General features: G+C 42.5%; 1 protein-coding gene across 2 annotated transcripts; it reads right to left on the reverse strand.

Moving 5' to 3' along the window:
• Window positions 1–367: 367 nt before the first annotated feature.
• LOC137883505 (striatin-like) lies at window positions 368–27,659 on the reverse strand. 2 transcript variants are annotated; one of them, XM_068725005.1, is made up of 17 exons: window positions 27,321–27,659; window positions 16,830–16,933; window positions 13,866–13,939; window positions 11,548–11,626; window positions 10,648–10,815; window positions 9,225–9,360; window positions 8,965–9,127; window positions 7,994–8,104; window positions 6,562–6,708; window positions 6,326–6,462; window positions 5,374–5,549; window positions 4,841–4,888; window positions 4,639–4,760; window positions 4,379–4,546; window positions 4,145–4,285; window positions 3,401–3,589; window positions 368–1,946 (listed from the first exon to the last, which is right to left on the reverse strand). In XM_068725005.1, exons 1-17 carry the CDS (start codon window positions 27,531–27,533, stop codon window positions 1,777–1,779), a joined length of 2,346 nt encoding a protein of 781 aa, XP_068581106.1. In that variant the 5' UTR covers window positions 27,534–27,659; the 3' UTR covers window positions 368–1,776. The 2 variants fall into 2 exon arrangements, with proteins under 2 accessions (XP_068581106.1, XP_068581116.1); XM_068725015.1 differs by lacking the exon at window positions 7,994–8,104.
• Window positions 27,660–27,762: the final 103 nt, after the last annotated feature.

Genomic DNA, 27,762 nt, shown 5'->3' on the forward strand with positions numbered 1-27,762 from the left:
GATTCAGCTTGCACTTTCCATGGATATCATTATATCTCATTTAAAATAATTAGCCATTTAAAAATTCATAGGAAAAAAGACAATCCTTAAAACTCACGATTTAAGTTTTCTTCAGTATCAAAGTAATCCAGTGACAGTTGTGTGTTCATCCTTATGTACATTGCAAGCAGCAAATATTCCTAATAGCTAATTTGGCATACATTTAAAAGTGTCAATTTGTTTAAGTGTAAACAAATATAGGATAAAAAAAACAAACAAGGATCACGCTTAGTGTAACACACTCAATCCATGCTGTCGGCCCTCGAGAACCACTGATCTGCACTGAGGACCACATTTAGTTTGTCAAATGACCAACATCAGAGCCCAGTTAACATTTTACAGCAGGTTTTATTTTGAACATACTTTCATATACAAACCAGTGACTGAGAAAATGGCTCATTTGAAGCTGTACTCGACACGTACAACAACTTGATTGAATTGTTTTGCACCCCGGATCGTTTCGTCCTCACAGTTCACAGTAAACTGGAATTTGCCAGGACATTTGTCCCGTCTGTGGAGGATGGTGAACTCATTATTTCAAAGTAGTCCCACAGTACAGAACTAATTTCCTGCTAAACACTGGACTACTGTATATATCTGGACATGATACATCACATTGTAGTCGAGCATGTCCGTACAATTGGGGAAAACTACATACAGTACAAGCCGATCAATTCACACAAGAGCAAACTGGCCAAAATCAATTAGTTCATCCTAAAATGGAAATCTAGAACCAAGTTTGAATTGTAATTATATAACCAAGATGGTTTACTTTGGACACATATGCTTGTAATCTTATTTCTAAAGTGTACAGTTACTTGAATTTAACAAACAGGCATTATACTTAATGGTCTGTATCACTCTACCAGCTTTGCAGTGAAACGCACAAAATTGATTCCCCAACCACACTTATCAAAAAGGAGCACTCAAACTCACGCTGCACAGTAAATTTTAAGACTGAATATATATTTTGTTTATTATAAGCATTTGTAATTTTACATCCAATGTTAAAATCAACAACATTGTGACAACCAGCTCCATTTGTCCACTCCCTCCCTGTTCCCCAAAACAAGCTTGTTAAAATAACATTTTCAAGACCTTTTTTAAAGCAAAGGCACATTTGTCAATACGTGTTTTAAAAAGGAAAATAAAGGCCGGCCAGCAAGCAGAGTCAATCTGGGAAGTAGAGAAGAAGAAGTGAGAGGCTTCCACGACAGCTCCAGCGAGCCTTCAGGCCCCACATTTCTGGAACGACAAAACACAAAAACCTGACTTGGAGTAAAGGGTCCGGACCCGGTTTTTCTGAGCGGGAAGGTCGAGGGCCAGAGGGATTTGGGATGAGCGTGAAGTCACAGGGGCAGAAGACCGGCTTGAAACCTCATTTCTCCACAGCACACTCTTTAACACTTGTCCTGAGCCTCCTAGCTACGGAGGATGAGTTTAAGTCTGTCTGGGGGTGAGGGTGGGGGGGCGCTGTGGCCGGTCACACCCAGGCCTGCCTGGATGGTAGATGGAGTCCTCCTGACTTGCCTCCCTGCCGACCCTCGTTATGGAGAGTCACGCCCCGTTTGAGGCTAGCGGCTACATAGTCTACCAGTCTGACAGGAAACCAGTGGGCTGTGAGAGGTGGGACTAGACCCATGCCTGAAGGTCTTTCCCCTCCTGTGTCTCTATTGGTCCCTGATCGTGGGAGGCGGAGTCAGAGAGCGGGGCTGCAGGGAGACACGCAGCTCCACGTCATACGAACACTTTGGCGAGAGCGTCCGCCCCGGCGCTGGCGATGTAGCATTTAGACGGATGAAACGCCACATCGTGGATCGACTCCTCGAACTTCTTTCTGTGAGCCGTGAACTCCTGGATGCAGGTTTTACTCTCCAGGTTCCACAGACGGATTGAGCAGTCGTGACCTGCAGAGGACATAACGAGTTACAAGTGGTAGGGGAACAGCAATTACATGAGCATGAACCAGTTGCTCCTAAAACTTGGAAACATGACTTGCATTTGTGGCAATATGGTGTCTGGAAAAACCTTATTTACCATATCGTTAAAAGTGAGATGTCAGAATGGCTTTACTTTATTTTAACATGTTAAAAATGTTAAAAGTGGTAGTTTGTAGTAACAATGCTCAGGACTATAATGTAAAAGTGGATCTAAAAATGGTTGAGAATATTCAGTGATGAACATCAGCCTTCATTTTGGCTATGGAGGAGTACATTACATTACAGTCATTTACCAGACGCTTTTATCCAAAGCGACTTACAATAAGTGCATCAACATTGGTAATCAAAAGAACTACTAGTCACCAGAAGTCATAAGTACATTTCCTTTTCCAAACAAGCATCTAAGAGCATGAAGCAGAGCATAACTCAGAGCCAAAGTACAGAAACAAGAAAAACAGTTAGTGCTATAAGTAATACGAATACAATAAGTGCAACAAGCTAGTATGAATACAATAAGTGCTAAGTGGAAGGCTCAGGGTAGCACTTCCTGAAGAGGTGGGTTTTCAGCCTGCGCTGAAAGATGGGCAGCGACTCTGCTGTTACTGAGGAACTCCTTACAACAGATCAGACTGTACCAGTACATGAATGTGCTGTAATTATCAGTGACATTGACCTATACAAGACATGTTCATTCTGCGACTCAATTAGTCATTTCTTTCATACACCTGCAGCAGAAACAAATTATATTGCTACTGTTACACACAAACTGTACAGATAAAGCTTTTTCATTTTTTATTTTTTTTTCATTTTCTTCTGAATTACGGCCTTGCAACTGTGTGCCTCCACCATTCAGTCACATTGCACTTTACATCCATGTCTGTCCAAAATGTTATCACTTCGACATTTTATCCTATTTGACATTTGTGTGAAATTGTCACACAATTAGTTTGGAGTTCTAATCAGCTCATGCCTGAGTGTAAGTAGAGTGTAATTAGAAAGAAATTTGCTCAAGGCGTTCTTAAGATATCACGAGAATGGGGCGGGCGTGAGGTTAGTGACCAGAACCTTTGACCTCCAAAATCTATTAGTTCATCTTTTAGTCCAGGTGACCAAATTTGAAGAAATTCCCCCCCAGCCGTTCTGAGATATCGTATTCGTGGGAATGGACCCGGCAGACGTACGTATCAACAACCTGAAAACAGAATGCCTCCGGCCACAGCTGTCACTCACCATGTCGACACTTGAAAAATAACTATAAACATCGTTAAGAAAAACAATTACGATGACACACACGTCATTGTTGAGCAAAGACTTTCACATATCCACCTACACATGTCACTCACAGTCAATGAACTAACGTATAAAGGGAAAACAGTGATGTAAGACGAAGCACAAGGGGATAGTGGTTAAGAGGTACTTACTGCCTGACATGAGATAAAGTCCATTCGGGTCTACAGCTAAGCTCGTGACAGCATCTAGGTGAGCCACCATGGAGTGAATCAGCTTCCCGCTGTTGTTGTCAAAGAACTTGATGTGTCTGTCCTCTTCTGCAGTGATGGTGATGGGAAGAGTCGGGTGGCTGAGGACCTTATTGATCTGACAGGGAGTGCCTGGTTCAAAACAGCAGCAGTATTAGACAACTGTCAATTTGAATGACATCATTAGCAACAAAAAACCTGATCAGTGGAAATATGATGTATTATGTTATGTATTATGTGTGTGGCTGTTAAGCATGTAAACAGTAACTTCACGTTTTTAAAGCAGTGTGGTAACACCTTAACCTGAGTCAGTTTGTACTTCATGCAGACATGAGAATGAAAACTTAGTAACACTAGAAATACATACTTTACATTGTTTGGATATGCACAGTTAGGCGTTACCACTGAAGTAGTGTATTAGTGACCTAACTGTTAGTAATCAAACCAAATATAATAATAAAACAGAAAAACAGAGCGAGTCTGCTAATAATTTACTTTCCCACAGCTGCCACTAGATGTTACTCAAGAGCCATATTTTCTGATGGCACATAACTGACTCCACTTCAACATCATGATTGAATTCAACAAGTGTTACATAGTGTGTTTTATTATTAGAAGCCTAGAAATCAATAGAGAATTTTACTGATCGGTCTAAATGCTGCAGCCTTTCAATCTGGCAAAACCTACCCGGCTCCAAATTGGACTCGAGACTGAGGACCAGCTGGCGGGTCTCCATGTTGAAGAGGCCAATCTGCCCGTTTGTGAAGGATGTGACCAGGTGGGCTGGTTCACTGCACACCAGGTCTACTGAGGAGGGAACTCCGAGGTCTTGTACACAGAAAGATAAATGTATGTTAACTAGTCAATTAAAGCAAATATTAAGGAAAAAAAGAAGTCGAGATTCAAGCTTGAAGGCACTACTTTTGTCTTCATTGAATACTGCGAGGGCGGGGGAAGTGGTGTTGGCATCCCACAGCCTCACAGTCCCGTCTGCCGAGCAGGAGAGGAGGCGCTGGTGTGCGCTGCTGTACACCAGACCCCAGACGGAGTCGGTGTGTCCACACAACGCTCCGCGCAGCATCGATGGGTCTGTGACAGAAACCCAAGACAATCAAAGTCAGTTATCATGACCTGATTTAAAAAAATCCTCTCTATTCAAACGAAACTCTTGACGGCGTTACCGTAGGAGTCGTAGGGGTCGATGTTGGGATTGGGGGTGTTCCAGCACTGTATAGTCCCGTCAACCCCTCCGCTGAAACACTGCTCCCCTGAACTGCTCATCACCACGCTCAGTACAGCCCCCCTGGGGTTTAGGAAAAAATTATTTAGCAAAACTTCTTGGCCAACACTGAATCTGTTTTTATTCATGTGAAGAGATTTTACCTGTGGGCCCTGAAAGTGTAGATCGGTTCCACATCTAAAGATGCACTCCTGTGGACAAACAATGTGTTCATTAACGTAACATACAGCACAGCAGTGGCAGCTAAATATGTGTCGATGATTCGATTTCAAATTATTGGCGGTGATTTGTACAAAGCCATAAATTGATGTACATTTGCTGTTATACCAGTGATCAAGTTGCACATACTGTATTATGCTGTTCTGTACCAATACCCTCAACTAAAACATCACATTACTACAGACTGTGTGTGGGCTGTTGAATCGTGTGACAGTGCAGCAACAAAGATGGGATTGTAATCAACAACAGAACTTTTCCCTCTAATGATGTTCACTCTGCTGCAGCTGGAACAAAAGGACACGCTGGTGTCAATAAGCCAAAAAGGAAGGAACGACATCTAATCAATACAACAGTAAATTCAAAGCTGTTGATTTTCCTCCTTTCGGCTGAGAAAAAATAAAAACCAACAGTAGGAATCGGTCTGGGTTGTACTGGCGTAGTGTTTTGACATTCGTACTTTTTGGCAGGAGCGGTCTTTTGCAGGTTCCACATCTTGAGCGTGTGATCCTCTGACGCAGTGACCAGGACGGGCTCCACAGGGTGAAAGGCCAGAGCTCGAATCCCATCAAAATGGCTCCGCAGAGTGAATTTGGGGTTCCATGTTTTTCTCATGGCATCCTTATTGTTGCCAATCTGAGGAAGAGACATCTTTTCAGAAACTCAACATCCAATTAACCGTGTTATTACACATAATCAGTAGTCTTTAAACGAGCCAAAGCAGCTCCCTTAGTGCTTAGTGAATTTAGTTTATAATTGAACAAACCAGTAAAACATAAAACATTCATTGGTAGAAAATGGAGATTAAAACACCTAAAGGGTGTAATTTAAGAATAAACATCCTTTAACCACTTTTTCTGTGAAAGTCTGCTCTCACTATCTTAAAGCTATTACAAGGAACTTTATTTTGTGTTGATTTCAGCTTTCTGGTGAACCTGCGTCTGACCCGGTGGCACCGATAACATTAAGAATAACTATATAGAAATAGCCAAGCTTCTCGCTGATGGTCTCGTTCTATACTTATAGTATAAAGTCATCAGAATTAAACTGACTGTTTCATAACCAGTTGTTCCTCACAGTTACTTTGAAAAAAAAAGCATGCTACAACCTACACAGGTGTGTTCTTATAGCCATGTGACTTTGACATTAGTTGTTAATGTGATCTAAACAAAAAAAACTGATATCTTCCTATATTACACTTTCAAAGCAGCTTTCCTGACGCTGCCTATAAAAATAGCTATTTGACACACAGTTGGCAAGATTTCAGCATGTGATGTGACTTGGTAGACTTGCTGTGGATTAGAGGAGGAAGGTGGGACGTTTGTTTTTCATGAGAACATGAACAGAAATAGTTTCCCCCCAGAGAAATGGTCTCATGACATTTAAGCTCTATTCTGCCTCTTCCTACTCACATCGTATGCCAGACTGTCGGCCTCGTTGGCCACGGTGAGTCCGGCAAGCTCCCCCAGGCCCAGCTCACTCTCCATGGCCTCGTCTGCGCCCATAATGAACGACTTCCCTGAGGTGGGCGGGAAGGTCAGCGCCTCAACTGGGGAAAGAACAAATGAATAAATATACAACCAGAGAATTTAAGACCGTCTAACAAAGAGTTGATTGCTACAGTCTACTGGTGTTCTTGTTCGAGCACCTTCATCCGGTCGGTTCCCTTCGTGCTCGTTGAACCGGACCGCGTTGGGCCGGGACTGGGGGGCGGATGGTTGAGGCTGCATGTGGGACAAGTCCTCTGCGTCCCTCAAGTTAGCCAGCATGTCCTGCAGCTTGGACCGGTTCGGCCCTGTTTAACGAGTCAGGTCAACAGTGTTACCCAAGTGACCCACAGTGATGGAGAGCGGAGAGAAATCAAGGAGGCAAAAGTATGAAAACAATAAAATATTTCATTAAAAAGGTGTGAGTACAAGCTGAAAAGGAGATATGGAAGAAAAGCAGCACTGAAAGGGAAGAAAATTAATAATAATAATAATAATAATAAATTATAGTATGTAAAAGAAGAGGAAATAAAAGTCCTTGTTAGATGAATTGAAGAAGTGGAAAAGATGTTGAGATATGTTTATCTCCAGGTGTGTGCTGTATGTAGAGAGTAATATAATATACAGCTGGATTTTATGGGGTTTCAGCCCAAGCAGAATGATTCAGTGAACCAAGTATGGATGTGAAGTTAATGATCACAAGCACTTTAAGACAAGCGGGCCCTTTGAATCAAACATTAACTCAGGTGAAAATAGTAGCGTACCGAAGGCTCAACCGCCCCTAAATAACCAACCTTGACAGTCCTCCAGATGGTCTCCTCCACACACCCACACCGTGTACTGACACAGTGGGAAGACATAAAAAATAGACCTCTACTTAAACCGGAGGAGGAGAAAGCCATATTGAAAACGTGGTGTTCAAATCAAATGAAGAAGAAAGTGAGATGAACAGAGTTGCTGATATCATGATTCAATCACAGTAAAAGGCTCCATCTGAAGTGGGCCGTTATTCTGAGAGCTGCAGTATTCAGCTGAGTCACTTCAATGAGTCACTGAAAAAGCTTGTAATTAATATTAATTTGCAGCTGCAACCTACTGTAGTATCAACATGGCTGACAGATGAGGATGTAGATGGTAATTATATTATTATGACTGGAGAAGATACCGAAAACAGATGACTGTGGTCACTAGCACGAGTCCAGATGTTCAGCACGACTAACTTTCACACTAATCTCTGATATTTGACAGTATGGACAAGATGATGTGTATGTAAATCAAAACATTAAACGGGACAGAAAAAAAACATGCAATTCAAGCATTACAGTTTGTTTGGGTAGGAAAATAAAGGTGACAGACTTTGTATGAAAAGCACATTCACTAGAAGACAGAGGAGACATTCAAGATGGAGTGATAGACAAAAGAACAGAGCAATGCCAAGTAAGAAGGCATAATAAGGAGCAGCTAAAGAAGGAGATGAAAAAAACCAGCCACGATGTTTTGGTTTTGGTTTGAGGCTTTTTGTCTGAACTCAGGAAAGTCAGGCTCTACAGAGAGAGGAGTAGGAGGGAGGCAGCAACGGCTGACAGGACTTACTCTTCACCCCCTTTTTCCCCTTGCGCTCCTTTCTGTACTGCTCCTTGAGTTTGGTTATCATGCCCGGGTCCACCTCCCAGGCCTCAGAAATGGGACCTTGCTCGTCCTTCTCTACACAGGGGGAACAAAACCAGGCCGAGAGGCTGTTGAGACACTGCTCTGGTGGAGGCCCGAGTGGCCCGGCAGGGTGGGCAGGATGCACAGACCTCATCAAGACTCATTCTCTCCCGGGGGTTTCTAAAGCCTCCAGGAGAGTAGTAGGCCTTTAAGATGAGCGGCCACTAACACCTCAGTGATTTTAGACTCATTATAACCATCTCATTTGATCTTTTTAGGATTTCTTTATCATTGGAGTGGTGGGAGGGAAGTTAATGCCATGTGAGGGATTCCTTCATTTGAACATTTCTGAGTCATGACAAATCTAATCATAAAATCCTCACAGTCAAATCTGTGTGATAATCAAATTGTTGTATACACACGACTCAAATACTCAAAAACCGCATTCAAATACGAAACAACACCTCAGCATGACATCAAGCCCATTGTTTTTCTAGGACCAGTGAGACTCAAAGGGAATCGGGTAGATTTGACGACACACAGGAGACATTGTGGTCACGGGCTGGCTATGGGAACACACAGCGGAAGAGATCACAGACTATGGGTTAAACAGAGAAACATCCAAACATCATGATTTATGACCACAGCGTGACATATGAATGACGAGTACTCCATGAACAGTCACCAAACTATGAGAAGACGTCAAATTCAGACGAGCAGGCAAATTATAAGATAACAGCATCAAAATAATTAGGGTTATTTTCAGTGCCTCTGAAACTTGAGCATTCAGTTTGTAGATAAAATAGAAACAAACTCATCATTGTGCAAGATACAAAATAAACATTTAGATATTGTACTATAACTGTATCTGTGGCGTTCTTGTAATTCTCACTCTGCTCTGATCCATGACTCACCCCAGTCTGTGCCGTCCCCGTTGCCTCTGGACTCTGGCGAGGTGTCCATCTCGTCAGGACTGGACAGAAAGTCAAAGCCCTTCAGTGCCTCCTCTGCGTCAGGGTCTTCACTGGTGTCCATACTGGCCGGCGTTGATGAAGACGGGGGCTTCTTCCTCAGGATCTGGAGAAAAATATGGAGGACCATTATTAATAGCACAGAGACAACTTCTTCGTAACTTTGTGTGAGTGCAGAAGACGAGGGCAGACTATTTTCTTACCGTTCTGGATTCCACATTAGGCCTGTCCCTCCCCTCGCTGTCCTCTTCATCATCTTCATCGCTGAAGTCAGCTGCTGCATTCTCGATGAACTTGAAGGCCTCCAGTACAGCGCTACTGTCAGAGAGCTCAGCTTTCCTGAGAAGCAGCAATGATCAGAATCAGAACCATTTATTGCCAAGAAAGTTTTCACCTACAAGGAATTTGTCATGGCGGAAGGTGCATAACATTAAACAATAACAAACAAGCAATAACATCAAACAATCAACAACAATCAAGACAGCGCAAGAAATATAAAATATAAAAAATTACAATAGAATACAAAGGAATATAAAATAAATAAACTAAATAAGTGCAACACACATGCAGCAAACATAGGTGTGTGTTTTAGACAGATGAAAATAATCTGCGTCAAAGCGAAAAAACAAATAAACAGCGATACTTTGAAAGTACATTTTAACGCCACATCGTTTGTCATTGACGATGAAATACCTAATGAGGCGTCAGCTAATTTGAGTTTTAATGTTTTGATGCGCAGTGATGTCTTTGGCCTATATATTAAAAAAAAAAATAAAAAATGACTGTAATGTAATATTCAGTTGATTAATAAAGGTTTGTACAGATTGAAAAAAATACATTAATCGAACACAATTTACACACAATTTAATAAAAGACTAGAAATGTGGACTCAGGGAATGACATTTGCACCTGCCACCTTCCAAATACAGAGTAAATGTTGGCTGTGGCCATGGCAGATAGGTTTTCCTTATAATAAAAAATAAATATTACTTTTAAATAATAGTTAGGGATTAAGGTCACATGATATAGTCCATATTTCTACTGTCTGGTACCGCTGACTCAATTCTAAAGTGTTAGATTTCAGAAGTGGCAGACAAAGAAATGTTCAGTGAAAGGTGAGGAAAAAAACCTTGAATTTTAGTATTGTTGGCAGCCTTGATAGAGTTTATCAATCTAAACTACGTGCGTCTATAACTGTAGGTCTGCGGGGGCTCTCTGGCTCTGCAGGTCGATATTAGATTTAGACCTTGTTATGAATCCCACTGCCTTTCTTGACAACACCCGTCTGTGTAGCATTCAGGCGCTAGGATTAGCCAGGCGTCCACGGTCGCCGAGGTAGCGGTAACCTAATTTGTTCAGGTCCTATTCGCTATGACCAATGGGCTACCCTGACCTCAGCAGATGCACTAGTTGATGACGTGTCCGTTTGTCTTTTTTGATTGTCACAACAATTCACCAGACATTCATTTCCTGCACAACCTGATATGCCTCAACATTACTGTCCAGTCTTAAACAAATTGCAAGCAAGAGTTTATTAGACCCCTCCCACACAATGTTACATGCAATTAAACTGCAATAGCGTCGTTGTCGATCAGTCTACGGATAGCTTAAGAGGGGAATGCTTACCCTCTGGTGCCCAACGCCTTTGATGAGTCTGTCCCATTGACCAAAGGCTCAGTACTGGTCCGTTCCCCCGTCTTTCCGCCTCCGTCCCCGGCTAGTCCTAGCAGCGCTCGGACCCGCTGGGACTTCACGTCTAAGATGGTGTCTGTGTAGCCCACCTCCTGCAGGTACCTGGAAAAAAAAAAAGTGTAATTTATTGTGAAAGGAATACGTATATGTATGTACAGTGTCGTGTAGTATGGAGGAAGTTAGGATGAGAAGATGCAGAAAGATGCAGAGACATTGTAAAGAAGTCTTTAATAATGCTGCAAAAGCCCATTGAATGAACTTTTCTTAACAATAACTTAATTTCCTACAAAGACTTCAACATGATTAGAGATGAGGAAGAGTCGAGTACTTGTTACTGTCAAAAGTGCCATGTCCTCTGGCAGTTGTCTAGTTGATGGTATCGGCTCTGCTGAGGCAAGAAGAGCTACTCATCAAATATTACACCTACTCTGTGGGGATGCAGAAGAAGCTCTAGCAAATCGAGCGAGGCGACTGCCTGAAAGGGAGGGGTGTCTTTGCACATTGTTGATCTGTCCCTCGACACAAAGTCAAGAATAAATTGGCTGCTTCATTGGCCAGCATGTTGGGGCAGACGATGCGTGAGGCTGCCTGATAGTGTCTGGGCCGAAGCCTGGTTTATTTACACATACAGACTGTAGAGTAGGGCGACATGATAACCAAACACAGAGCAGGTAATGACTGCCGCTGACCATGTGAGGGAGCTCTTTCCCAAAGGTTTCCTGTAACGTGAAATGTAACTCGGACTCTTGTATCTCGATACAGTTAATTTTAGTGCAGCGATTTAGTTTTCTGGGTTGAAGACTGTCACAGAAGGAGTTAAGAGTGCACACTTACTGTCTGAGGAGCTGACGTCCTTGTTTCCAGGACAGCTGATTGTTGAGCGATCCAGAAGACTCATTCTCGTTGGTCTCATCTGCAGGAGAAGAGGAGGACACAAATCAGAGCTCCACAAACGGCACAGCCTCCGACATTATTTCCACTCTGTAGACACGACCAAAACATTCCTGCATCACAGCATCCTGGCAACTACACCAACTACACACATCCGGGGCTTAGTTTCTTTCTGCAAGTCAGTGGATTAGAGTTAAATGGAAGAGGGTATTGCTACTTTTTAAATTGTGCCATTGAAAAATTGAAAAAGACACTTACATTTTATTGCACAAATAAACAAACATTTTTTGAAACAGCCGTGGCCATGAGAATTGCCAAATTTACGCTCCAACCCATTTACCTTTTCGCTCATGTTTGGATTTGGACCGAAGTTATCATTTGTCAACACGTGTAACTTTAACAGCTAGCCTCAGTCCAAATATTTCCATCTCAGTCTGTAATTATTACCCTATTAAAACTGTGTACTCAACAGCACTAGCAGTAAATAGAGAGAAGAGATTTAAAACTCATTAGCAATGGCTTGTTCTTGATGCTACAACAGGACATTCGATATTTAATGAAGCATACAGACACCTTCAAAATGGCGGGTCTCTGCTCCAACTACTTCCCATGACTTACTAGAAAAAGCACAATGTGTGTCTGTGGCCGCTGCAACCAGAACATCACACGATGTGTATGAAGGCTCTGACAAAACAAGCAATGGTGGGATTCAAAGCTCACTTTGATATCAAACATCAGCGCTCCACTCGCGAGTCAGCTGGGAATTTTGCACGGAGCAGAGAGACGTGTTAATAAGATTTCGATGGGGTGTGAGTGTGAGTGTGTGTCGAGGAACTTGATTTGGCGGGGCAGAGAGACGACGGTGCCTCAAAAAGTGGGTCATGCCTAATTCAGGAGGGTGAGGAGCGGGCAGGTGCACCACCATGCGAACAACACCCCCCCCACTCGTCTTCTCCTCTTCTTCCACCTAACACCTCTCCCCTTCGTCCCCGTCCCCCCCCACCCCCCAATTCATCAACACTTCAAGGGCTCGGGTTCTTTGAACAGCCCTCATGAATAGAGATGAGGAGAGAGGAGAGGAAATGTCGCAATCTGATTTAATGATGGCAGAGGACTTGAACATGAGAGGGCCAATTAAACTACAATAACATAACAAGGAGCAGGCAGTGAGCTGACACAAGAGTGATACCAAGGTAAAACTAGGTACTGTGGTGGAAAGGGTGAACACTAATAAAGTGAGAGCAACATTTAGGATGTTTAAGATTTGAGTGGGTGAAGTAGTTTAAAGCCAATTTAAGTAAAATTAAAGTGTGTGCATTTTATTTACTTACATCTGGTGGTATTTAGCCATGCAGAGAGCTATACTTTTATTTTCCTGAGTGTCTAAGATATCTGATGAAGATAACACACAATCTGTAGTCCATTATGTAGCTGTCCTGGAGCCTTTGCGATTGAGTTGTCATTGAATTGTAGATTTCCAATTTTTCTAGGCTCATTTGGGATTTCTCATTAGCGATCACATTTATTTTTGTGCGGGGGGCTTTCAGAGTGCAGACGTTAATGTTCTGATTGCTCAGAATTGAACTTCACTAGTAGTTCTCACAGCATTAAACATTTACATTAACCTGCAGATTGACTGTTGGGTCTGTTAATTGTCAGAAATGGTGACAAATGCTTATCAGAATATCGTAGGTCCAAGGTGATGCCCTTATATTGGCAAGAATATGTTTATGACATAAGAAAAATGAAGTACTCACTATTGAGATGCTGAAACTAGGTCATGTTTTAGAATATTTCTGAAAACACTGCTGTTGAATTTTCTTAAATGCTAATTTCCAATGTTTTGAGCACCACATGCTTAGCTGGAAACAACTATTTGCATGGCTAGAGGCAAGCGAAATTTACATTTTATAAAAGGTGAGCCTTTATATTGTGTGTCTTTGTCAGAGATCAAAGTGAAAGTATGATTGTCCCAAACATGGCCATACAGCCATGAACGCTCTCAATCTAGAATACCTTTTAAATCAATTGGATCGCAGTTCTTCTACATTGCCTCTTCAAGCAGCTCGATGTTTGTTAAGTACAACTGTAACAACAACTGCTTTCAGGAAAGGACAGTGAGAGGAACGTTATTGTGGCGAACAAGATTCAACATGAATGCAGCCTTCGAACGCTGCATTCATGTCAGTCCCGTCACTCGAGGTATGTGAACTCAACAATCGGTGACTTAGCGTGAGAAGGTAGCGTCACCGTAGACTTACCAGAGTCGTAGCTCGGAGGTTTGACGTCACCTTGATTCAACTCGGTCCCATATTTTAACTTGTGGTACTTTGCTCTGGAAGGGGAAAAAAAAGAAAAGAAAAACAAAAGGTGTCAGCAGATAAACACAGGGTTGATCTGAGAAGAAGCTATTTTAAAAACCTCATTATGCATGGCATCTGCGTAAGCTTTGAAAGTCATCCCAACACCAACAGGATCTACTTCTCACAAACACGTTGGCTTGTTAGACAGCTTCACTTGTTTGTATGGCTGGGTTCAAATCAATATCACAACATTGAATGGAGTATTTTTTAGAAAGCAATATGTATCATAATATGGGAAACAGAGCTGCAGCTAACGGTCATTTTTATCATTGCTATCAGAAAATAGTAACATTTACTATAAAAGAACACCAGCAAATATTCAGTTGTGAATTTTGGGCATTTATTGCATAAAAATGACTTTATTGCATTAAACAGTTACTTTCTCTATTAGTTAACCAACTAATTGTTTCAGCTGTCTTTACACATGTATGCACCATCACATGAATGACAATCAAATTGATGTTCATGCAAAAAACTTTTATCATCAGACTCTTTACAAATGTAAAACAAAAACACTTAATCTGTTTGTTAGTCAAATATTAGACCTGAAATGTGTAAAAGAATTATAGAAAATATCATCACAAAATGATTCCATTGAAAGATGATTCACAAAAAAGGAAATTCATCTACAAACTAATATCAAATGGCACACGCATAGAACAAAGCAATAATACTGAGATTTCTTCCAATGACCGCACGCACGCACGCACGCACGCACACACACACACACACACACACACACACACACACACACACACACACACACACACACACACACACACACACACACACACACACACACACACACACACACACACACACACACACACACACACCAGTGGTAAAGAGAGCGCTCACACCTTTTAGTTCACACATAGTCCCACTAACACTACTCCCACTGTGATACAGAGGAAGCAACCCCCATCCAAATCAGATTCATCCAACATTCAGAAAGACATTTCTCATATTGCTTTCAGATACCCTAGGAGACATGACCTGTTGCTTAGCAACCGGGGAAAGTGGTAGTAATTCTGGGATGAGCGTCGCTCCCGAGGCAGAGACTGCAGAGATTTCACCGGAGAAAAGTAGATAAATATACACTACAAACAGCCAGAGGCCAATTCCATACTTGCAAACCTAATGATGATGATGTTCCTCACAGAGCACAGGGTGGGTAAATGTAACTAACCTCTGAGCTGACTGGAGGAACCACAAGAGCACTAATACATTATGACACCTGTCTACCTCAGTTGTGTTAAGGCTCTTAATAGCTAAAGAAAATCTTGTAGCTCCTAGCTCAAATTAAGACATCTGCACACAATAGTTTCATTTCTTACCCATCTCACTTTTCTATAACCTCTACTTATTCAGCAAGGACTTGCTGATTACTCGCACTCATGGAAACAATGCTTTACTTTGCATTCATAGAATTCCAAACATTCCCAGTTTAAAGTCGTCTGACAAAACCAGAGTTGTCTACTGTCGGCCACAAAGCAGTTCTTCCTCTGTGGTTGTTGTTGAGGGTCTGGCTACACAGAGACACTATTACTGTGAATCACAAGGGAGCGGCCAAAATGTGAGCTACATCTCCAGGGTTCAAGTGTCTTCACCACTTTGTCCACCAGGTTACTCTCTAGTGCTCTCATCAGAGACGTGAGGGATGCGAGATTGCAGGTTTAGTGTATTTAAAGAGCACATTTAAAAACAACAAAAAGGTGCTGTAAAGTAGAAAATAACAATACAAGATGGCTCACTCCTTAGCTACTTCCATCATCAGCTCTGGAAAAAACAACATATTTAATTCTGTTTTTACCACTTGCCCAATTGTGCAAGTCAGTTGCTACATTGACTAGCAAGCGGGTGAAGCCTTTTTGTTGAGCCCAGATAATAATTACATTGATGTTAGAAGGAAAATTCAGATTTCTTACAAATTAAATCTGACGGGGAAAGAAACACGAAGGTAGGTAAAGGAAGTAAAACTGACAGGGAACGCACCTCTAACGTTGATAGTCCCTGACCCCTAGGCTATACTGATAGAAACACAAAATAAATGAGGATGATTTCTTCAGGTTTTGTAGAGGTCTACTGCTTCACAGTTAGAATGAGAAACTCTGTGGCTTAACATTGATAGAGACGTGTTGAAATCAGCGATATACCTCTGCAACAAGGTGCAACCATGCGTCAAGGAGGAACGAAATGCAAAGGGCATCACCACAGTTACCACAGCTACCACAGGGACCTTTTGTGTGCCGGCGACGGGCTGAAGCACACGAGAATGAGAACAATGTCATTCTTCTGGTTTACTGGAGAAAGAAAGCTGCGACGGTGACCTCGTCTTGGGTGGTGAGAGAATTCCTCTCTCCTCCTTTTGCCGCCGCCCCCCCCCCCCCCGAGTCGTCAGCATCCGACAGCAAACAAAGCCTTCATGCCAACACATGCTCTTGTCCGGAGACATCACACCAGCTGGACTCGGGGGGGGGGGGGGGGGGGGTTCTGTCACTCTAATACTGCTTCTGCTGACATCAGCTGAGACATCAGACTGGTGCGCATAGAATATAAACAAGAGGAAGCTGGAAAACCTTTTAAAAAAAACACCAGCAAAACCTTTTACACATGATCAAAAAACTGTGCAGAGAGCTGCGCTCTGGAGTGTGCTAGGTCTGTGCGCAGGTGCAGCAGATGTTGATTTGTCAAACAGTGAGAATCTCATCTCACACTCTTCTCCTTTTTCCATATTTCTCAGAAGCAGGAATGTATTTTTAGGAGCGTGCAAAACATGGAAATACTGCAGTTGTTGCAGGATAGCTGAGGTATCCGTGTGTATTGTGGGTGGGCCGAGGCTGGTGGTGGGTGTTAACTCACCTCTCCTGCTTCAGTGCATATTCCAGCATTTTGATCCTCCTCACAAGGTCTTTCTTTAAGTTCTCCTGGCCTTTCCTCTCGCCCTGCAGGAAGGCGATCTGGGCCTGAAAACACAAAAATAGGATTGTCAGGTCACATTTTAAAGTAGTAGAAGATTTAAAGTAGTTGCTTTTATAAATAGAGACCAGTTTCCGGTGTTTTGGCATCTTAGATATGAACTAGCTAGGAACAAAGACTTAAAACACAACCTCCATGAGGCAGCATCTGAGAAAGACTACTTCTGTCGAGACTAAAATAGGATGATGTCAAATCAATATGCGTGGCATGATGGGGAATAAAAGCCAATTTGTACCATTCTATTTTAATCTAACCTACTCACTCTCCCACACACCAACAATCGCCCCTCCCTCCTCTAAACCCCCTTCTCTCTGCACACCACAGTCTCTCTTCAGTAACAGGCAGCAGCTGTTGACGCACTCAGTCTGAGTCAGCATTACATTACATTGAATTGCTGCGAGTGCCACACACGTGCGTGTGCACACATGTACACTTGGAATGACAATGCTAGAGGCTAGCTCACAGTGAAGCTGCATCAGATAAATCACAACAGAGTAGATCACGATTGCGCAAAACTGTGCCCATCTTACAGCAGGTCTTGAAATTGTGTCATTGTAATCATTGCAATATCTTTCAGTCACAGGCATTATGCCCGAGACAGACACTGGACCAAGTTAGTAGCATGACTACTTTATCTAGTGTTACCATCCGGGGTGGGAATCTTTGGCATTTTCACAGTTCAATTTGGTTGAGAATCAATTTCAGATCGAAAACAATTCTAGGTAGTATATTATGACCTTTCCCATAATATTTTTTGTATGGTACAAAATCATATTCTGCTCTTAAATAAATCATAACCAAACATGTAGTTACTGCCCTACGGCTTTGTAAGGCAGTACTGCCAAAAATGCTTCTAAATTCTGATTAAATTTGGTTGGAAAAAAAATATTGAATTACTCAGTTAAGTAATTAATCTAAGTGCTCTGTAGTTAGGAGTAGACAACCAAATTATTGGAGAGCAATGATCAAACTTATTTTGGATGAACACAAATGGAAAACAAAATCTGAAACTGTGTAAACAATAAGCCCACTAAAGCGTCCTCATCACTGTGGTAGACCCATTGAAAACAAGGGTGGAGAAAAGCACAAAAAGACAGATTTCACCTGTCTAAAACTTCAACAAAAGAATTAAATTAATTAATTTTCTCTTGGGAATAATTCAAATTGTAAAACTGCACTTCTTCCGTTCTTAAAAAGGAATGAATATTGACTTTATTGCCTGCATATCACTCTGCATGCAGAGGATGGTGCGAGTTTGAGTGGGCTGGATCACAGTTTCACACGGATAGCAAGTAGCGCCGTTTCTGCCTGCAGTAATGAGTCATGACAGCGCTTCAATCTGCCTCGTATTAACAGCATTCTAACATCCACCGTTCTCCGCAGAGGAACTCATAACAACCTGCCTGCTGCAGTGCCCTTAGGATTTAGACTACTGGTCCTCTGCTCGACGTTGTAAACAGCACTGAGTTAAGTTGGCACCAGTCTCGTGCTAGCAGTCTGCATAGATGCCAGCAATTGATGCTCTTGAAAGGTGGGTCGGCACCGCATCACTCTACGTCTGTAAAGTCTCCAGTTTCCTACTCGCCCCGTTTTATGTGCATTCACCCTCAGCTGGATCTATACCAACGCATTTAAAGATTGACCACAATGTTAACGTTTAGTATGCAAGCACTTCAAACATTCTTGAGCCAGTGTCGGTCAGCATTAAAACAGAAAGCAAAAACTATAAAGAACGGTTACAGTAACATACAGGAGTGGGTCAGACAGTTAATAGAGAAAATACCAGCAAAGCCCCAGTAGTCATAGCAGAGGGAGTCATCCATTCATTTTAGTCAGATGAAAAAGTATTGATTTTGGGGTGGATTAAAAAGAAGGTTTTCAAAGACAACTTGCTTACATTCCAAAAAGTAGACACCAATAACTTTGTGTTGTCTTTGGAGGATGGGAGACGAGACACATACAGGGCCACAAATAAGGCATTAGGAAAATATTGCATATGGAAAATGATCAGCGTTTGGATTGGGCCAGACTGTGTGGCTCCCAAAATAACTAGTTTAAAAGTGGCTCCAACCCAAATATCAGAGGAGATCACTGCCTCGGGGCGTTGAAACCGTATCACATGCAACTGGGCTGCAGAACCTACAAATACCTCATTAGGCTAATTGCAGAGATATTTTCCATTAAAAGTCTCTTGATGTCCAGCTGAGTCTCAAACGCTGAGTATGATTTCCCGTATTTCAACGATCAGAGTCACAGCATAGCCACACAATAAAGCTACCTCGAGAATGTCATATCCAAAAGGAACGACAGTGTCAGACCAGGCTGTGAATTTGGACGCCCCAGATGCATAACCTCACAGAGAGAAAACTCACATTGACTGATTTCACTGCGGATGAAACTGTACATCTGCAGTGATTGATATAAACGAGTGACCATTCACTTCCTCATCCACATGAAGCGCTGGCCCAGGGACCCAGAGATAGAGAAGAGTGCAGCTCTGTGAATCTCTCCTCCATCAAACATTAACCTTGGGAGGAATGCAATGAGTCAACTCGGGCCATAAAGACACACAGGAAGCATTTAATTCCCGGCCTCACACTGGCTGCATTATTGGGCTCCTGGATAAGGGCTCCATAGTCTGCCTGAGTAAGAGACACGTAGAGCACGGCATCCATCTAGAGCACAGCGCCTTTCAGAGGCAGGAAAAGGAGGCAGAAGAGAGAGGAGAATAAACACCAGCCACTGGCTAGAATTCTAGTAAGCTAAGGTTAGAAAGTCAGTCACAGTACCTTCCGCTTGGAATAAAGTCAATCCTAGTTTGGTTATCAACTTTCTACTCTTAATCAAATCAGTAAAATGAGGAAAAATGAAGCAGCTGCCAGTCCTACTTTATCACAATTTGAGACACATTTGAAGACGGCACATATAACTGCACAAATATTCACGCATGTTGTGTAGTACAGTAGCGTGGCATCATGGGAGATGTTGTCTTCACTGTTAAACAACCACCATTGCAGACGGAAATTTGAAGTGACTCAGGCAGAAATCACGTTCATGGACGTGGTAATATATTCAACTTTCATTTGTGTTATATTCAGTCACGTTTACTCACCGTGAGTCATTTCATTCTAGTGAAGTAGCTGCGTTAGCTAATGCAACATTAACTCACTAACTTACATGAGTCGTCTGCTGCGGTAGCTAACTTTATGTGACGAATTTAATCTAAAAGAACTTGTAGACGTGTTCAACGTTGTTGTTACGTTATAACGTTACCGTACTCGTCAGCTTGGTGGCTGGCATGAGCCACTTGTCATTGTAGCAAGCTGAATCGATATGGAAATATAACAATAAATTAGGAATCTACTGGATTACTGTGTCGCAAAATGGCACTCAATGGAAAAATGATGCTGCGTGGCAGGAAAAGGTAATTCTGTGGCATTGTCTGAGTTACACTTCGAGCATGAGTAACTATTAAGTTGTTAAACAGAATTATGTTGAAACAGTAAACGATATAGTGGCTTCCTCACTCTCTGACGTATCAGCTGGTGTTGTTTCCCTAGAAGTTTGGACATTCAGTAAGCACATATCGCTGGCGATGGATGACACAGCAGGAACGAGAGGAAAACGATTCCACCAAATCCTTTATCTTCTGTTCAACTTCACTTTCAGTCAATGAATGTATGATGATTAGAAATGATATCCCCTCCATTATAAATGAGATTAGTGAATTCCAGACATGTTTCCTTCCAGACTTGTTCTGCATCATCGCCGAAGACGTCTTCAACACAATGAGGCCATTTAATCCAGACACAGTGAACACTGTGAAAAATCCATCTCAACAGCGGCAACACTGAGCTCACTCCATTTGTAAAAGAAATGCAGCAGATACTCACACAACCTCAGGGCCTCACCCAGCTGAGGAAGGGAAAAGGGTGTAAATCTCACATGTATAATGCAAACAATATTTCTTTCAGTGAACATGGGATTTACTCTCACAGTTACTGCAAACCAATGAGCACCAGGATGGCTGACCTGATGACTAGCCAAGTGCATTCCACACATGCCATTACACTAGTAGCAAGAGGAAAAAAAAAAAAAAAAAAAAAAAAAAAAAAGGAAGAAAAACAACTGAAGCACGACAGAGGGGCTTTGGACTTCTGTGACGTGGCTTCAGCAGTGTACTTTCTATTTGTTACTCAACACAGATCAACATAACCTCTTCATGGCTCAAACAGCTCTATTCTAGTACGTTAGATCTGGAATATTTAAAACCACACTCATCACTTTAAAAGGCTAAATTTACGCAGAAATATTTAGAAGTGTGGAAATTTCTCGATTCTAAGACGCATCCCCCCCCCCCCCCTCTCTGATCCCAGTGTTTCACCGAGGGTGGGGCTTATACAGACACTGCACATCGATCCACGCCGCTCATGTCCACGGGCTCAGATTCAGGATTGCTCTGAGGGGTCAGGGGGGAAGACATTGAGCTGATTTAATAAAGATTTCTGCTCAGTTATCTGGAATGAGCCAAATGGTGCCTTTTCACCTCTTGTACAAAAACCCATGAAACATAAGAAAATCCCGACACTGCCAGAGATGGCTCACAGTCAACATCTCCTCTCTTTCCTGAACCTTCACAGAGACACAGATTTGTTATTTTTATCTCATCACGAGTTTTCAGTTAACGCTTCGCCGTCAAGGTGACACTGCAGTGCTACCTTACGGGGGGGGGGCAAACAAAGGCAGCATGCTGGGCCTCTTCAGGACAAGGGTGCTGCACCCCATGTTGATGTATTAATATTAGATAAGGCCCAGAGAGAGCACATGCACACGCTCACATACTGTATGCAGGCAAAGAGCTAAATCTTTCAACATCAGCATTTTCTCTGACAAATAGGTTGTGTGACTGTAAGGTGTGGTCCCGGCAGAACCACGTCGAAAACAACATTCACAATCTAGAGTAAAGATGCACTGCGGAGCGAAGAAAGGGGAGGAAGCAATTGAACATTTCTGGCATTTCGTCTGTTCAGATATTAGCCGTCAGAAACAATGTGTTTATCAAGACAGGGAACTTATATTGATGCGGGCAAGCATTTCAGACAGAGCTAGTGAAGTGCTCTATTGTGCTCTAATGTGTAATATAATGATTTAACTTGGGTTAATACTGCATTAAACAAGTATGGCTCTGACATATGGGTTTTCCAAATGACAAGAAAAGGTCCCCAGCTGTATCCAGTTATAACAGGTTAAGATATATAACATTCAATATAAAACGTAAAGTCACATCCACAAAGAACCAAGATACTCAACATACTTAAATGCGTAGACATAGATGTATCTATAATATGAAACAAATATAGCTCTAACCATTTACTTTAGAGGGATAACACTGTTCAAAATGTGGGAAAACAACAATATCGTCACCACAACACATCGAGAGCAGCAATTTGATCGGGTGAGAACACCAATTTACAACTCTGACAGACTGGGGACCTCGGATTTACTGTCAAAATGGGGGAGGAAGGCAACTTTGTGGCACAAGCAGGCAGCTGTCCCGCACACCCACGTAGACAGATGAAGGCTCTAAGTGTGAATGGAGGAAGAAGAGGGGAATTAACAGGCCGCTCTCCAGCAGAGAGAAAGGCTCTGGTGCGAGTCCAACAGGGACAGTAGAGCAAAGCTCACAGGACCATGCTTCAGTTAATCAACAAGGGTCCCTTCAGGCTCTACACAGGGAAACACAAACTCTTTTAAACTACTCACTGTTGTCTCTACAGTGAATATTTTACATACACTACAATGACTGTCTTTGTGGTGCTTCTGGTGAATGTTACTGCGGTCTGTCGTGAACCTGTGACTGAGAACGGAGAGACGTTCTTTGAGGTCGACAGCCTGGTTACGCGAGGAAGGATGTGAGCTTTGTGAACTGGTCATTTCTATAATTTGCGGAGCCTTAAGTTTTTATGTCGTTAACCGAGAGCAACAACGTCGAGAAAATGGTATATACTTGGCGAGGAAGCATGTACTTTTTTTGTACTCTGAGGCGCACACTGGGAGGGCAAGCAAAAATAACTGCAGCTCGGGGGTGGACATAGTATCGACTGAAGGAACGGCGGTGACACCCATTTCTGAATGCCGTGGAACGCTCATGTGTATGCTTGTGCATTGGTTCGGTCCATTTTATTGCCGCACCATTGAGCTAAGCACGCCTCAGGCTTTGTCATTCGTAAAAGTAAACATGAGATCACAGTAATAAGTCATCTAACTGAGGCGGGCTAATTCTAGGTTGCTCCACAGTTAGCTGCAATCCTCTCCAACATGAAGATAAGTGACAGAACAACATGAGCCACACAATAATCCTGCTCACGTTAAAAGCATTTCCTTTAGAAATACAGGAGACGCTTCTATCCAGATAAGATCAGTGGGTCCACGTTTCAGTCTGCACCCACATGGAGCCACCGTACACCCCGAGTCACCTTCAACCTTCTCCTGGTGTCAAATTATGGCTGCTGACAGATACTTCTGGCACAGAGATATCCTATGGAGCAGGGATTTCCCCATAACTGGAGGGCTGATGAAGCACACTGGAGCACCGCCTTGCCTGTACAGGGCGTAGCTCCACTCAACTTCTTCTGGCCTGGAAAAGATCTGTGCTAATCAGTACGGCCGAGGGACGACAACCAAATCAATACCACAATGTACACTACCGTTCAAAAGTTTGGAATCAGCAGTTAGATTGATGTTTTTCCTTCAATAATGGTTATTTTAATAAAAAAAAAACAGCATAACTCAAGACACCAAATGTATTATTTACATTTAAAACTGTTTTAAATGAAGAACTAAATAATTCAAACGTCTATTTAGTCGATGTCCCAATCGTGTTGCATGACAAGGGAGAATACAAAACACATTGATATTGAATTTGTTTTCCAGTCCAGAAAAGCATAAGTGATCCTTGATCATTATAGAACCACAACGGTGCAACTGGCCTTTGAATATTCTCTGGAGTCATTTTGTCTTTGGGCCCTCTGCAGTCCACTCAGTGGGTACATTGAAGAGGCCTGAGATTTGTCAGTCAGAGGGATCTTTGTGTCCTTTAATTGTAAGTCTGCTTGAACTATTGTAGAGCGTTTTGTTTTCCATGTACAAAACATGACTTGTTTTTGCGAACCCTTCATAAGAAACAACTCCTACATGTAACGAGGATTTTCTCCGGCCTGAGAGCATAAGAGACCCGTCAGAGACATAGAACAGTCTTCTGACCGTAACGAATCAAGCTGCTTTCTGTGGCAGGAGATTTCAACGGTGATAAGAATATGTTTCTGATAGAAGTACTGCAGCTTACAATATGGCAATGCGATGCATGACCTATTTCAGTTCAATACAAGGATCGTCTTCCACCGTTAATTACAATTAGCTTGACATCATTTGGACTAATATGTAGATTAGAAGTTTGCTAAATAACTACAAAAACACATTTCAAGTTATTGATGCCTACATTTTTTTAAAGCATAAAGAATGAATTGATTAACTGGTGATGAAATAATCATTAGTTGCATCTGTAGTCACTTTCATTACCAAGAGAACATACTAGAGACTGACTAGATTTCTATCACTAGCTAAGCAAATCAGCTCGATGGAGTTAATCAATTGATTATCAATGGCCACTCAACTAGAGTTTAATCCTGTATGACAGCAGCCTTTGCATTACACAGACAGCACAGCAGCAGGGGAAGACGGACATGTACAGCAGAGCTGCAGCTCAAAATTATTTTCACTTTTGATTATTTTTTACTTGATTAATTGACTGATTAGTTAATTAGTCGTTTGGTCTATAAAATGTCAGCGAATGGTGAAAAATGTGTCTCACTGTTTCCCAAAGCCCAAGACGACTTCCACAAATGTCTTGTTTTGTCCATAACTCAAAGTTATTCAGGTACTGTCACAGAGGAGTACAGAAACCAGAAAAACAACTCAAAACCAAATAATCGTGAAAATAGTTGCCGTTAATTTCCCAGCTGACAACTAATCGATGAAACCGTTGCAGCTCTAATGTACGGTACGGTTTCTGTGCTGCTCCAGTAGAGAGGAGCGGCTCTGAGCATGACCTAACAGGCCGGCTGGACCACATTCCTTCAAGCCCTGGTTTTAGCCTTCTTCCCAAACAGAGATGTAAGACACAGCTTCAACTGTCTTCCATTCAATGCCTATTCAACCAACAACAACAACAACAAAATCCTGGGAAGAGAGTATTCACTGGGTTGTGAAATGGCTTTACATACATTCTCAATGGTCTTAGCTCTGAAACCTTATATGTAGCCTTCTTAAAACACGCACGATAACATGTCAGCTTGGATTCTGTGCGGACGTGATGGCGAGCACTTGGAGCAGCAGCATGTTGCAGAAGGATGAAGTGGACCAAAAAGAACATACGGTACAGAAGATGCTGCATAGCGTCCATTAAGGCTCTATGCCCACTACAACTTTTCATTATTCATTCGAGTCTATTCAGGTTCAGCTAAATGACTTATCTCTTCTTGCTCACTGCGGTCTCTTCACTCAAGGCTAATCAACCAATACCTTCTATGGGTTAAAGTACTGCGTATGTTTGCAATATGAACACATCGAGGTTACATAAGAGAGACCACAGTAACTGATCACGGCTGACTAAACAGAGAATTCATTCTTGAAACATCTATTCAGATCAGTACTGTGCTCCAGAGATTAGAGTAAAATTGCAACTAAGCCACACGTTCTAATGAATACTGTATACTGCGGGTTAAATCATGTTCAAAACATCAACCTGCCTCACATTTAAGGTTGGGTGCGAGAAAAACAAGAATTCAAATTGAGCGCGCACCGTTTTGCCGCCACAAACAAACCACCCAATAAACCATTTAGCAACCTCACTGCGCTTTGCCGCAGTTGCTGCTGCCTGGCTGAAAAGCTTGCTTCATGGCAGCAAACAGGAAGCTTGATACACGGGCCAGATGAGTCAAACCCCTGGTACACTAAGCAGGGTGTACGTCACCAATCTGAAAACAAAGCAGTGCCCCCCCCCTCGTCTCTTTGTTAGCTGAGGTCAGTCTGCCGGCTGCTAGACCCAAAAAGTCAGTGTTGGCTCTTGTGTTCCAACAGTTATGGCTCCATCACAACAGGTCAAAATGATGGAAAAAGAAAAAAAACTTTTCTTCCAAACGTTGGGCACAGAGACTGAAATTAAATAGTGAAAAGCTCTAACAATGCCTTCTTAAATGCTGGATAGGAATGGTCTGTCACGTGGTGTCAGAGGTCATTTTCCCTACTGTAGCTATGTAAAGTCAATCATGTAGGCTGGTGATGATAGTTAAAATCTTATGAACATTACAGTCAGCCAAATTCACCTGCAAATATATGTTAAGATGGCTGTTACAGCACTGCACTTCCAAACAGTGGAATCAAAACAAGGAAAAAGAAGAAGTTAGAAGTCTAGTTGGACCAAAACCACAACAAAACAAAGACTTTGGGTATTTGCAAGACATTTTCTTCTGGTTAAAGCAAACTAAACATTTGGTATCCCTGTTTGAGTAATGTTTGACTGGTTCACAGCAGGAAAATCTACATACAGCCTTATTATATCTTATAAATAGCTGAATAATTAAGATGTTTGAACATCAAGTGAGGGTCAAATGTACTATTAAAAAAGTGGACCAATTAAAAGCGCCGGGGCCTTTATCAAAGGCAGACACGACAGCATTTAATATTTTCCCCTCAAAAGTGGCAGCATCAAGGCAGCTAGATTATGGAAAGATTCAACAACACGATACTGACTTGACAGTCTGAGTGTGGTAAGCTGTGTGTCTTCACTGACAGCTCTCAAAGAGATCAACGCACTTAAGAAAACTACTACCTTTCCCACACGTCGGTTTTTCCAGGCTTAGAGGTAAAATGCAATCAAAACCAAGGCGGGGTGCATTACGTTTAGCTATAAGAAGGCAGGTTGCCGTTGTGTTTCTACACGTTTATCTCTAACGTTGCACATTCATTAATTCGCAGGTAAACCTAGCTATTAGTTATATCTATGTTTCTGTATCATATAAGCCTAACATTACTCTAACGCCTGTCCTCCAACTCCCAATGGAAGCAAGTAGTGGTTTCAGTCCCAGTAAAGAGGTCGCAAATAGTCGTCGTGCAGTCGGGTTAGAGAGAGAGAGAGGGGGGGGGGGGGGGGGCGCTGCAGCTCCTTTTAGCTTCTCTGCTAAAGCTAACAAGCTAGCCTAGTAACCAGAGCAATCACACAGAAACTCAACGCGATTCACCAGAAAGAAGAAACTCTATGCCCGGGTAGTGCCACTAATATACGGCCGTGTTTATATAAAATGTGACGGTTTTCACCTGTAATTCGGCCCGCTCCACCTCCCATTGTGCTCTCTCTACTTCGAAACGGGCCCATTCGTGCTGCAGGAAGTGCAGGATCCCCGGGATACTGTACTGCGCTCTAGCCGCCTCCGCAGCGTCGCCATCGGGCAGCGGTCCTTTCCCCCCGCCGGGTAACACGGAGTTGTTGTTGTTGTTGAAGAACACGCCGGGCCCCGCCTGCTCGTCCATGGCCGGGCTCGGTGTAAAGGTCTGTCTTGTTGTCTCGCTGATTAGTGGTGCTAGATATCAACGGAAGGGCAAAAAGACTATCGCCTGCGCTCTGTCTCCTCGGCTCGAGGGAATGAACTCACTTTCTGACAGCTAGCTGTCATAGAGTGACGTCAGTCACAACGACCACGCCCACAGCATGTTGGTTGGGGGCGCTCGATTCACTTACCCGGGCTACCCGAAGGAACAT

The sequence above is a fragment of the Cebidichthys violaceus genome, unplaced genomic scaffold (assembly GCF_023349555.1).
Source record: "Cebidichthys violaceus isolate CVI_PGR_0920_01 unplaced genomic scaffold, fCebVio1.0.p SCAF_10, whole genome shotgun sequence".
NCBI lineage: Eukaryota > Metazoa > Chordata > Actinopteri > Perciformes > Stichaeidae > Cebidichthys > Cebidichthys violaceus.

What these genes read in the sequence shown, in the direction of transcription:
- LOC137883505 (XM_068725005.1), bottom strand. Translation starts at nt 27,533, where the DNA reads ATGGACGAGCAGGCGGGGCCCGGCGTGTTCTTCAACAACAACAACAAC. An exon ending in GGACGTCAGCTCCTCAGACA is followed by an intron (nt 10,816 to 11,547) that starts GTAAGTGTGCAC and finishes TTTTTTTTCCAG; the next exon opens with GTACCTGCAGGAGGTGGGCT. An exon ending in CGAGTCCAATTTGGAGCCGG is followed by an intron (nt 3,590 to 4,144) that starts GTAGGTTTTGCC and finishes GTTTTGAACCAG; the next exon opens with GCACTCCCTGTCAGATCAAT.